This window comes from Leucoraja erinacea, chromosome 31, assembly GCF_028641065.1.
Source record: "Leucoraja erinacea ecotype New England chromosome 31, Leri_hhj_1, whole genome shotgun sequence".
Lineage (NCBI taxonomy): Eukaryota > Metazoa > Chordata > Chondrichthyes > Rajiformes > Rajidae > Leucoraja > Leucoraja erinaceus.
Window position 1 is genome coordinate 21,410,860 of NC_073407.1, and position 13,532 is coordinate 21,424,391.

At 46.6% G+C, this 13,532-nt stretch overlaps 1 protein-coding gene across 1 annotated transcript; it reads right to left on the reverse strand.

Moving 5' to 3' along the window:
* Positions 1–37: 37 nt before the first annotated feature.
* On the reverse strand, positions 38–8,087 carry LOC129712102 (surfeit locus protein 1). Its single transcript, XM_055660299.1, has 9 exons — positions 7,961–8,087; positions 6,961–7,036; positions 6,692–6,819; positions 5,976–6,058; positions 5,600–5,791; positions 3,785–3,857; positions 2,528–2,690; positions 2,025–2,106; positions 38–208 (listed from the first exon to the last, which is right to left on the reverse strand). The coding sequence occupies exons 1-9, from the start codon at positions 8,000–8,002 to the stop codon at positions 142–144; spliced, it is 906 nt and encodes a 301-aa protein (XP_055516274.1). The 5' UTR covers positions 8,003–8,087; the 3' UTR covers positions 38–141.
* Between the last annotated feature and the right edge of the window lie 5,445 nt (positions 8,088–13,532).

Here is a 13,532-nt window from a genome sequence, read left to right on the forward strand (position 1 = left end):
CAATGCAGGACAACTGAAGAAATTATGTATTATAACAGGTTGTAGTTAATTTTAATGGAAAATTTACATCATGATCCATGGAAAAACAGGAAGGCGATAAAATTTCAGAAGATCTGCCGTTATACTTTAATCAACTGGTCTCTACGCAGGGATTTTCCGTATGAACTTCTGGAACCACATATAGGACGTAGCTGCACAAAGTCCATACCTGTCAAAGAAAAACAATCCATTGTATATGGTTACTATGACCTAACGGATCACTTAACAATTACCAGCATTTTGATGGCATAGACATAGAATTTAAACACCAGTTATCCAATAGAGAACCCAGTAGTTTACTTTTTCTCCTGTGACTATTCGTAAGAATAATGTGCATTTAAAAGTTGAGCAGGAGAACAAGTAAAAGAAACACCATTGAGGTAGTGTGTATTGAACATGAATCTGCCATGCAGGACTGGAATCATGTTCAACTTAGCTGCTCAAACTAGCATTAATTAAGACATGAGTATGCCCTGCACTACTACCCATTGTTGCTATTGGTATTGGGTTATTTTTTATCACATCTATCAAGACACAGTAGAAAAAACTATTTTGCATGTTATCCAAACCATACAATAAACAAATATATAGGCAGTGCAAAAGCGAATAAGTAAAGAGAAAGTTCAGATTTAAAGTGCACTGTCCTTGTCATTTGGAAGATCTGGAATTCGTCCCTTGCACATGAAGGCTGTGCAAGATAATAGCGGATGGTGGAAAATGGGCTGTCAAAAATGAGAACTGGTCTACCCAGCCTGTGCTTATGGCCACAGCATCACACCTGCTTAGTTCTGGAACCACTGTTACTGAATACTAAAGTTCTATTGATGCATTGTCTAAAGTATCCCAACTGGTTGAGTTTTTTTTAAGGAGGTGATGGATGAGGTATGCGCAGTGAATGCTGTCTACATGAATTTAGTAAGGTTTTTGATGCAGTCTCCCCAAGTAGGTTGATCCAGAAGATTATGATGCAGGATATTAACAGTCATTTGGATGAACAACTGGTTACAGAGGACATGGATATAGTGAAAAGACAATATTCTGGCTGGAGGTCTGGCCAATGGAGTTGTTATTTTTATTGATTTAGATGTAAACGTAGATAGGTTGGTTGGCAAGTTTGCACCAAGATTGCTGGGGTTGTGGACTGGGAAGGCTGTTAGGATATAATTCTGCTTCTGAAATGGGAAATGGAGTTTAATCTGAGCAAATGTGGTGTGGTTATGGGAGGTCGAATGCAAGGGAAAAACACAACATACGTAACAAAACATACAATTGGCAAAATATGGCAATTCTTAACTCCCTGAAAGTTGCAACACATGTAGATAGTGGTAAATAAGGCATATGGTACACTTGCTTACATGGGTCAGGAGGTCTTGTGGAAAATCCCTGCCACTGGGCAATGGAGGCCAATTCACTGGATGGATTTAAGAGAGTTAGATAGAGCTCTAGGGGCTAGTGGAATCGAGGGATATGGGGAGAAGGCAGGCACGGGTTATTGATTGGGGACGATCAGCCATGGCCTGCACCTGTTTTCTAATTCATGATGCAACTTAAAACTACTTTGGTTCGGGCCGCATTTGGAGTATTGTGTGCAGTTCTGATTGCCCCATTACAGGAAGGATGTAGAGACTTTGGAAATGATGCAGAGGGAATGGAGATGGTCTTGTACAATTTATGTGCAAGTATAATTTATAATTCTTTATGTTACCTAAGTCTATGTAACTGCGATGCTGCTGCAAGCACAATTGTCATTCCGTGTACCTCACCGTACCCGCGTATTTGAATGTAAACCTGACTTGTAATTTTGAGGGTACACAAAATTGCTGGAGAAACTCAGCGGGTGCAGCAGCATCTATGGAGCAAAGAAAATAGGCGATGTTTCAGGCCGAAACCCTTCTTCAGACATTTTGAGATTAGGGCTCACAATAATTTCTCTTGAGATCAGCCTTTGACAGAGACACAACCTAGTCTACCAGCCATGGTCTTACCAGGTTAGGATGTACTGCAGGTGCTCATTCCTCAAGGTGATGCGAGTCTGCCCACCCACTGGCCCTCCAGCGACTGTGCTGTCTGTAAGAGACGGTGGTGCAATTAGATATACAAGGATGCACCATTCTGCACGATGTGCTCAGAACATCCTAAGGTGGTTCAGTCATTTGGAGTTAATTTTGTAGATACTTGTAATTCTAGTCTGAGAAAGGGATTGTGTTGCCCCTAGATTACCATTGCTCCCAGCCCCCCACTGTTACTGTCGTCCATAACATTCTACAGTCTGCATCTCCCATCCCAGATGTCACTGATAGGTTCACTTTGGTCCGTTTTATGAGCACAAATAATGAGGCCACGTTTTCTTCTGGCAAATAGTTATTCAGAAAGCATAGGGGAGCACTGGACCCGAGAGTACAGATATACACGTTATTAAAGAAGAAAGCAGCTCTCCCTCACTGATAGGACAGCACAAAGAAATATACCTGACGCCGGCAAGTCTTACCAAAGTCTGCGTCAATAAGGATAGGTTCAGTGTGCACAATCTGTGCCATTGCCTCCAAGTCCCGGTAGTGCCAGATGTTCTTCTCAATATCATTCTGAGGAATGAATGGTTTGCGTGTCTCAGACAGTCGAACGATGCCAACCAGCTCCACCTCGTCAGTAATCTGGGGGAGTTAATACATAACATAACTTACTGAGGGCGAAAAACCTCTCAGCTCCTCAGAGATGTGGAGTCCAAATACCAATTCTCCATGACACAAAATGCAGGAGTAACTCAGAGGGACAGGCAGCATCTCTGGGGAGAAGGAATGGGTGACATTTTGGGTCAAGACCTTTCTTCAGACTTCTGTGCTACAGCCTTTTGTGTCTACGGTTTAAGCTAGAATCTGTAGTTCCTTCCTACCAATTCACCACCACTAGTGTTGAGACCCCACACAGGAGTCAGGATCGAACCCTGTGAGGCAGCAGGTGCCACCAAATGCTGAAATAAACTAATCTCCTGTACAGACAATATTCTGGTAAACCTCTTTCTGGAATCAGTCTGGAGTACAGAGAAGGTTCACCAGACTGATTCCTGGGATGTCAGGACTTTCATATGAACAAAGACTGGATAGACTCAGTTTGTACTCGCTAGAATTTAGAAGATTGAGGGGGGATCTTATAGAAACTTACAAAATTCTTATGGGGTTGGACAGGCGAGATGCAGGAAGATTGTTTCCGATGTTGGGGAAGTCCAGAACAAGGGGTCACAGTTTAAGGATAAGGCGGAAATCTTTTAGGACCGAAATGAGGAAAACGTTTTTTCACACAGAGAGTGGTGAATCTGTGGAATTCTCTGCCACAGAAGGTAGTTGAGGCCAGTTCATTGGCTATATTTAAGAGGGAGTTGTGGCTAAAGGGATCAGGGGGTATGGAGAGAAGGCAGGTACAGGATACTGAGTTGGATGATCAGCCATGATCATATTGAATGGTGTTGCAGGCTCGAAGGGCCGAATGGCCTACTCCTGCACCTATTTTCTATGTTTCTGTACCCTCTCCAAAGTCTCTACATCCTGTAATGGGCCAACCAGAACTGCACACAATACTCCAAATGCTACAATCAAAGTTCTGCAAAGCTGCAATATGATTTCCTGACCCTGAAGGCAAGCATACCATGCACCACCGCTTTACCACTCTTAACTACTTGTGCTCCCACTTGGAGCTATAGACTTGGACCCCACGATCCCTGAAGTGCCCCTTACCTTCACCCCACACTCACCTGTCCTTTTCTTCTCGTTTCTGGATTGATCTTCCTTCTAGGTACAAAGCCCCTGTTCACAAGGATTCGCACTCTGAAAGAAACAATTACGTAGTTCACCTGGAGAGCATGGTGCAAATGCACTGGCTGAGATTTAACGTTGGCCCTGTTGTCCCAGGCCAGAGGATGACTGCAGAGAAAAGGTAATCTGCTGTAATGATCACAATCTGGGCTTCACATAAGCCGTGCTAACCTACAGTGGAGGGTTTGGTGGCAGAGGGGGCTTCAATGAGATCTAGACCCCAACATGGGTTTCACTGGGCAGGTTATCAGCTAGTGTTTGATGACTGCTCATGGTAAGTACTGGATTCTAATAGGGAAATTCCCAGAAATAGCCCGTAGAATATTTATCGTTTGACTGTTTTTCCCACTGTCAGAACATTGATGTCAAAAATAAACAGTCTCAAATGGAAGTGCTGGCGGGACTGTGAAAAAGGGTCTCGACCCGAAAGGTCACCCATTCCTTCTCTCCAGAGATGCTGTCTGTCCCGTTGAGTTACTCCAGCTTTTTGTGTCTCTTCGGTTTAAACCAGCATCTGCAGTTCCTTTCTACTTTGGGTTATTTACTGTAACCTCTTGGATTCTATTTAAGAGGCTGAAGGTCTCCTCATGTTCATGTGCATAGTCTCAAGGGCCTTGACAGCCTCGTCCTGCTGTTCCCAACAAAATAAACTTTTCCACTCCCCTTACCTACTCTAACCTCACCCCCTTTGAACTAATAGCCCTCCAGGCACTCTGCAGCAACCCCAACATTACAATCAAAGCCGCCGACAAAGGAGGTGCCGTGGTAGTCTGGTGCTCTGACAACTCTCAGCCATCTCCTCCTACTAATCCTTGGACCATAATCCCACAGACGAGCACCAGGCCTTAATCTCAAACACCATTTCTGATTTAATCACTTCTGGCAGTCTGACTTCTCCAGCCTCCAACCTTATCGTTTCCCAGCCCCACACAGCCCCGTTCTACCTTCTCTCCAAAATCCATAAACACAACAGCCCTTGTAGACCTATTGTTTCTGCCTGCTCCTGTCCCACAGAAATAATTTCCACATACCTCGACTCCATCCTATGCCCCCTGGTCCAATCTCTCCTGACCTATGTCCAAGAAACCTCATATGCCCTTTTCTCTTCAATGATTCCCTCGTCTTTACTATGGAAGTTCAGTCACTCTACACCTCCATCCCCCACCAGGAAGGCCTTAACGTCCTCCATTTCTTCCTCGGCCGCAGAACCATCCAAGTTCCCTCAGCTATCATTCTTCTCCGCCTAGCAGAGCTGTTCCTCACCCCCAACAACTTCTTCTTTGACTCCTCCCACTTCCTCCAATTCCAAGGCGTAGCTATGGGCACCCGCATGGACCCCAGTTATGCCTGCCTCTTTGTAGGATACGTTGAACAATCCTTGTTCCAGGTGTACACTGAACTCTATCTCCGTTACTTTGATGATTGCATCCGTGCTACCTCCTGCACCCATGCAGAACATATGGACTTTATTAACTTCACTACCAATTTTCATCCTGCACTCAAATTTACTTGGACCTATTGACTGACGAGGGGCTGAACAGCCTCATCCTGCTGTTCCCACCTTAAACCCAAGGGGCTGAATGACCTTGTCCTGTTGTTCCAGTTTAGTAGACTGGAGGGGCTGAATGGCCTTGTCCTGCTGTTCCCAGCTAAAACGAGGGGTTGAATGGCCTTGTCCTGTTGTCCCAGTTTAGTAAACTGGAGGGGGTGGGCAGTTTTAACTTGCCCTTCAGGCTCTGGGACCGCTGACGTACCCCAGGTCTGTGCAGTAGAAGGGCGTGACAACGTTGGCACCGGTGTCTCCGCTGGACGTCAGGCGGCCCGCCTCTCTTGCCTCCTTTTCGGGGTCCACCTGCGACCGGGGCATGATGTAGAGCTCGCTGGAGTGGTCGAACCTCCCGCGTACCATCACCCGCCTGTACTCCAGCTTCTTCACGTCCAGTTGACTGTGGGGCACAGAGGTGAGAGGTGGAAACGGTGGTGCACAAAACAAGCCGTAAAACCAAACATGTGTGACGAGGTCAGTATTACCCCGGGAGGGGGGGGGGGGGGAGCAGGGTGGGTCAGTGTGGCCCTGGGGGAGGGTCACTGTCACAACAGGGGGAGGGGTTCAATGCCAGTCTTACTTACTCCAGGGGAAGGGGCACGGGCTCCAAGCAGCTTCTCTCTGCTAGAGCCTCGATTAGCCGCAGTTTCCTTTTGCGACGTTGAACCTTAAGGGAAGGGAGAGCGAGAATGTCAGAGACAGGCATGTAGATCAACATGGCAAGAATCAGCCACACACCCAATTGGACACTTGGACTCGCACAAGGAACTGATCTGTAACATAACTGGATCCAGATTACAGGGGAACAGGCAACCTCTAGGTCCTTCTCTGTAGTTCCCTTTCCCAGTGCAAGTGTCAGCCGGAGTTAGTCAGACCATTACACCCTGGACATCCAAGCTCCAGAGTGACCATAACCCTACAATGGCCCTTGGTTCCATGGTCTCTGACACTGCACACAGGCTGCCAGACCCATCCTAAACCCAGACACCTCACAGCGAAGGCCATCCCCACTCTGATCCGGTCAGCACGTAACAAAAGCTTTTCACTGTACCTCGGTACACATGACAATAAACCAAAAGCTAAACTGAAAAAAACTAACCCCACTGACCAGTGCAGTCACCAGCAAAGCCCACGCTGTCCCCTGACCCCACACAATGACTACAGAGCATTGTTTAATTGGCAACACACTGACACAGGGGAACAGCAAGCAAATATGCCAAACAAATAAAACACCCTCTCATCCTGCGCATGGGCTCCCCCTCAGTGCGGTGAGTGAACATGAACCGAACGGCGAAGATACCTGCCAGGTTCCGAGACCAAAGGTTGTGACCGGGATCAGAAGCAGGGCCCACTTCAGGAAGGAATCATTGGTGCCCTCAGCAACCGTCGCCGTGGAGCTGCGTGCCACATTGTGCCCGACGACAACCCCTGAACAATAAACACAGTCTGAGTAACGGCAGATCCTGAGGTTGTTTATCACTGCCCTCAACTCCATTCGCCCTGCAACCGAGCGCACGTACTGGAGGGCTATAGAGGATGAGGAACAGATTGTGCACAGAACTTCCTTACCTTTGGTTTTTCTTGTGGCAGAGCACAAGATCAAGTGGCCATCTCTGTAGGCCTTTGTTGAGCAGTTATTCAATATCTGTGGAATAGATAGGAGACTGAGGAAAGGTTTGACGGGACCTGGCGTTAGTGCTAGTGTATGTGTGCGTATATATACACACATTTGCTCTACTGTCCATCCTTTGCTCTCACACTGATTCCAATTCAGAAGGTCGTTTGGCCCATCCTCCTAAATTTATGGTACACGATGACAGATCTGTGCACTCCAGCACCGTAGCCTCGTGGTTTACAGTGATGGTCCTCTATCCATGACATACAGTGGCAGACCAATGACCCAGGTACAATCCTACTCCCCAGTGCTACATATCTGGAGTTTGCATGTTTGTGCTGTCATCATGTCGCATCTCCTCTGTACCCGGATACATGAATAAAGTGAAGCAGGCTGCGATGATTTGAAGGATGAATCTAATGGATGAATATATATAAATATGAATATATATATATATATATATATATATATATATATATATATATATATATATATTTAAAGGCTTAAACGGCTTTAATAAACTGATGGCCAGGAATAGGCATGTACCCAAAAATAACCAGAGTTGTTAACCTATTGTACTTGCGTTTGGCTTGCTTGTATTCGTGTGTAATATCGTCTGATTTAATTGGAGATCATGCAAACAAACGCTCTTCACTGTTCATGACAATAACGAACCTAAACCCGGCAATTCATTTAATGAAGGGGAGGGGGGGTGCAACATAAAGTGATGGCAATGGGAGTCATTCTGTGCAACCAGCGCTGCGAATAGCCAGCCTTACTGGGAATAGGAGGCGTCATCAAGGGTGGGGGGCAGAGAGAGGGTCAGCGACGGTGCCCCAGGCGGGAATTGTCTGTGTCTGTGTCTGTGTCTGTGTCTGTGTCTGTGTCCGTGTCCGTGTCTGTGTCTGTGTCTGTGTCTGTGTCTGTGTCGGCCCCGAGCTGAGACTCACTCACCCAGAGCCCGAGGAGCCGCGACCCGCGGGCCGCCCGCAGCATTCTGCACAGCACACAAACCGGAAGCACGGCCACGCTTCCGCCGGCGTCAGCTGACCACAGCTGGGCCGCGGACCACGTGATCCTTTCCCCCTAGACCCCGTGACTTGGCCTGCGGGACACGTGACGTGACCCGTTCTATACTGTAGACCGGGACCACGTGATCCTGACCCCCCCACGGTGACCCCGGCTGCCAACTGCGGGACACGTGACCCGTTCTAGTCTGTGGGACCACGTGACTTGGCCTAGACCGGCGACCACGTGACTGGGCCTAGACCGGTGACCACGTGACTTGGCCTAGACCGGGGACCACGTGACTGGGCCTAGACCGGGGACCACGTGACTGGGCCTAGACCGGTGACCACGTGACTTGGCCTAGACCGGGAACCACGTGACTGGGCCTAGACCGGGGACCACGTGACTGGGCCTAGACCGGTGACCACGTGACTGGGCCTAGACCGGGACCACGTGATTGGGCCTAGACCGGGAACCACGTGACTTGGCCTAGACCGGCGACCACGTGACCGGGCCTAGACCGGGGACCACATGACTGGGCCTAGACCGGGGACCACATGACTGGGCCTAGACCGTGGACCACGTGACCGGGCCTAGACTGGGAACCACGTGGCCAGGTTTACTGGGCTGACGGGGCCACGTGATTGTCCGGGCTGATGGACAGGATGTTGACCAAAGATGGTCGGATTTCTTGGTCCTCCAAAATATTCCAAATGGAATTTAAACTGGAGGTGGTGAAGGGAGGGCTTAAGCCAGAAAGGGTTATTGCGAAGAAAGAGCTACTTTAAATTTAGTTGCACCTGGTTGGGTAACTATAGTAGGGTGGAGATTATTCCATGCTTTAAATGTGCGGGGGAAGAACGAATTGCTGTACACATCTGTCTTTGTAGCTGGGATCACAAATTGGATCGAATGCCCTGGTCTGCTCCTAATTAGTTTGGGTTTGGTGTAGGTCTTGTAGTCTATGTCGAGCTGACCATTTAACATTTTGTAAAAACAGGTTAAACGGTGAGCTTCACGTCTGTCTTGGAGAGGGTTCCACCCCAGAGAATTCAGAAGTTTGGTGACACTCGCTTCTCTCTCATAGAAACATAGAAATTAGGTGCAGGAGTAGGCCATTCGGCCCTTCGAGCCTGCACCGCCATTCAATATGATCATGGCTGATCATCCAAATCAGTATCCTGTACCTGCCTTCTCTCCATACCCCCTGATCCCTTTAGCCACAAGGGCCACATCTAACTCCCTCTTAAATATAGCCAATGGACTGGCCTCAACTACCTTCTGTGGCAGTGAATTCCAGAGATTCACCACTCTCTGTGTGAAAAATGTTTTCCTCATCTCGGTCCTAAAAGATTTCCCCCTTATCCTTAAACTGTGACCCCTAGTTCTGGACTTCCCCAACATCGGGAACAATCTTCCTGCATCTAGCCTGTCCAACCCCTTAAGAATTTTGTAAGTTTCTATAAGATCCCCCCTCAATCTTCTAAACTGTAGCGAGTACAAACCGTGTCTATCCAGTCTCATAGGTATTAGTAAGAAATCGAGCTGCCTGTCTTTAGACAGGTTCGATGGAAGATGGGTCTAGGCCAATGACCACACGACCCGCGGGACACGTCACTCCGGGTCTGGCAGTTGCAGCATCCTGTCTGTGTTGCTCTGCCTCCTCCAGCGTCCACTGACCTCTTAACCTCAGCCCTGTTTAAACCTCAGACCGTCTCTGCTGATCACTGTTTGTTCATGTCACGAGTTTGTTGGACGTGGTCCTGATATTAAAAGTCAGCCAGATAAATGTGAAGAGGAAAGACACAAAGTCCTGGAGTACCTCAGCAGGCCAGACAGCTGTATCACCAGTCTGAAGAAGGGTCTCAACCCGAAACGTCGCCAACTCCTTCTCTCCAGAGATGCTACCTGTCCCGCTGAGTTACCCCAGCATTTTTTGTCAATCCACAAGATGTATGTTAGATTGGGTTAAGTTCAAGAGGGCACCTGCTATCTAAATATTCAGATCTGCGCAAGGGGTAACGTACTAAAAGGAAAATATGACCAGAATTCTCCTATATTTTCCTGCATATTGATGACAAAGTCGGGACTCTTGTAACTTAACGTGTTTTTTGACATTCAATGCAGAAACAAGTACATCGTGCTCATGGTAGGCTCTATTCGTTGGTTGATACAAGGTATTTTTGGTCAATATATTAATTAACATTATTCACAATAACATCCAATCACTTCAAGCGTCATGTGTATTTGACTGTCACGTTCCACTCATATCCTGACTATCTTTTTCTCCAGGGATGCTGCCTGACCCGCTGAGTTACTCCAGCTTTTTGTGTCTGGCTTCATTGCAAAATAAGCTTCCTGTTGTGCAGGAAGGAACTGCAGATGCTGGTTTAAACCAACGATAGACACAAAAAGCTGGAGTAACTCAGCGGGACAGGCAGCACCTCTGGAGAGAAGGAATGGGTGACGTTTCAGGTCGAGACCCTTCTTCAGACTGGTTAGGGTTAAGGGAAACGAGAGATGATGTAGAGAGATAAAGAACAAAAGATTTATAATTGTAATTAATTTATTAGCCAAGTATGTAAACATACAAGGAATTTGATAGGTAAAAAATTAACGATGATAAAGGAAACAGGCCATTGTTAGCTGTTTGTTGGGTGAAAATGAGAAGCTTGTGCGACTTGGGTGGGGGAAGGATATAGAGAGAGGAAATGCCGGAGCTACCTGAAGTGAGAGAAATCAATATTCATACCACTGGGCTGTAAGCTGCCCAAGCAAAATCAGTGGACCTGCTTCTCTGCCTGTTTCTGCGCCAACGTTCATGGTTTGTTTAACTGGAGGGATGCTGGCAGAGTTGATACTTTATCCCAACTCCCTAGAGACTGACATTTAGAATGATTGAGTTTTACAGTTTTTGTGATCTGCATTATTTCAGAATTACAGCTGTGGGAGTTCACAGTGTTCTAGATTTACAGTCCTTCTACTTTGCAGTATTTCTAGGTGCCAGCTGATAACTGTATGAGGACACTAAATCCAAGATGCATTCCACTTCAGCTTTCATGCAATTTTTTCTTCCGTTGCCTTCGTTTAATTCAGTTGTCTTTTGTTGACTTGCTTTTTGCCCTTAATTCCAGGGAATCAACAATATGTGTCCAAGATGACTGATAAACATCGCCTGATTGATGACAACTTTAAATGAAATATCAGGTCTTCAAATTCTTCTGCTACAATAAAGGGAATTCATTTCAAAGTATCATGGACTCTTCCCAGTACCAAGCAAAGGAAAGGGCGTGAGATTGTGTGCAACATGCCTGGCCTTCGCACATTTGAATCGTGTGACTATGCAAGGAAACCACATTAGTCACGATGCTATGTGAGATGCACGCAACACAGTGCAGTTAAACTCTGATATTCTGCCACCTCTTGGCTTGGAAATTCCGTTGGCCGGCACAGCGGTAGAGTTGCTGCCTTACAGCGCCAGAGACCCGGGTTCGATCCTGACTACGGGTGTTGTCTCTACGGAGTTTGTACGTTCTCCCCGCCATCTGCGTGGGTTTTCTCCGGGATCCCCGATTTCCTCCCACACTCCAGAGATGTACAGGTATGTAGGTTAATTGGCTTGGTATAATAGTAAATTGTCCCCAGTGTGCGTAGGATGGTGTTAGTGTGCGGGAATTGTTGGTCAGCTCAGACTCAGTGGACTGAAGGGCCTGTTTCCGCACTGTATCTCTAAAACTTAAAAAAACGAACAATCTGATGGCCAAGTGAGAGTGTGTGGTTGTAATCGAGAGAATCTACCAAAGAATTATAGAAACTCACATCAGGGTTTGGTTAATGTATCTCCACCTTTTCTTCATAAAAAATAAATGCCTCATTCTCAATTAGCTGTCCGGTTTTTAAAGTAATTATTTATGGAATCCGTGTCCTTCACTTATCTGAAGAAGGGTCTTGATCTGAAACATCACCAATCCATGTTCTCCAGGGATGCTGCCTGAGCTGCTGAGTTACTCCAGCACTTTGTGTCCTTTTGTTCATCAGGTGCACTGTTACAGACATGAGGTCTATCAAAGTGGGAAAAGTATCACATATCTTTGGATTTCAGATCTGTGATACCATGACAGAGTGAAGGGTTGTAAATAAGGAGAGCCATTTAGTGAGGGTGGAACTGAGAGAGACAGCTGCTAACTAATCGGCACTTTCACATCATGTTCTACAAATAGCTGACTAAATGCTCGTTTATTTTAGTGATGTTCGTCAACCCATCTGGCGGAGATGGTGGTGGGGTTGGAACTGTTTGTTCGTGTGCTTTTGTAATTCCGAGTGTGAATATTTCCAGACTCTGCCTGAAGCACCATCAGTGTGTTGTTGTGTTTGTGCAATACCAAGAAATAATTTTGAAGTACATTTTGTGCCGCCATAATCTGATTGAATAGCGGTGTAGCCTAATGGGGGGGGGGGCTCAAAGTCCTCTTCATGTACCCGATAACAACATGGTGGTATCACCCAGAAAATAACAGTTCTGGACACAAATACTGTGGCTCCAATGGTAGATTAGTGACTGGAAGAGGATGTCACTTGTGGCTCTCCGAGCTCTCAATTCCTTTCACGTGGCCTGCTGGGTGTGGACTTGTCCAACACGGATTCCTGATCCCAGGAATGATTGGGTTAACACATGATGAGTATTTGATGGCACTGGGCCTGTACGCGCTGGAGTTAGAAAGATGAGGGAGGAACCTCATTAAAATTTACCAATTAGTGAAAGGCCTGTATAGAGTGGATTAGTATGGGATTATGGTGAAGAATGTAGGAGAATGGGATTGAGAGGGAAAGATAGATCAGCCATGATTGAATGGCAGAGTAGACTTGATGGGCAGAATGGCCAAATTCTGCTCCTATTATTTATGAACATGAATGTGTACAGCTTCATAGTCAAGAAGCTCAAGTCCAAGATAGGATGCCTGCTTGATACTATACTACGCCTTAACTGGTTGTTTCCTCCGCCAATAATACACTATACGTGCAGGGGTCTGAGGAGCAAGTTGCCAAGATTTCTTCAACAAACATTGTCACCTCGAAGCACAAGAGAAGTAGATATACGGGATACCACCACCTTCAATTTCCTCACCAAGTCACCCGCTGTATTAAGAAACATATTGTCCTTCCTTCATCATTGCTAGGTCAGAATGTTTGAGCTCTGATACTGGAGCAGTGCAGTGGCCCAAGAAGGGCCTCCAGGGGCTTCACTGGCATCTTCTCAAAGGCAACAAATGTTGGTCTTGCTAGGAAAGTCACCTATCCAATATGAAGTTACCAAAAGGCCAGAAGCTTATGTGGGATCAAATCCGATACCCAAGGTTGTGAACAGTCAGGTATATGTTAACTTCCAGAGGGAGGGAGTGATGGTGCGTGAGAGCTGTAGGTTGTCAGGACAGATGTTTTCAGATGATTTTGTGGAAGGTATTGATAAAGAAGAAACAAGAAAGGACCAAGATAACTGTGAGAATTGGACATGCAACTG

What these genes read in the sequence shown, in the direction of transcription:
- LOC129712102 (XM_055660299.1), bottom strand. Translation starts at nt 8,002, where the DNA reads ATGCTGCGGGCGGCCCGCGGGTCGCGGCTCCTCGGGCTCTGG. An exon ending in TGCCACAAGAAAAACCAAAG is followed by an intron (nt 6,820 to 6,960) that starts GTAAGGAAGTTC and finishes TTTATTGTTCAG; the next exon opens with GGGTTGTCGTCGGGCACAAT. An exon ending in TTGGTCTCGGAACCTGGCAG is followed by an intron (nt 6,059 to 6,691) that starts GTATCTTCGCCG and finishes CCTTCCCTTAAG; the next exon opens with GTTCAACGTCGCAAAAGGAA.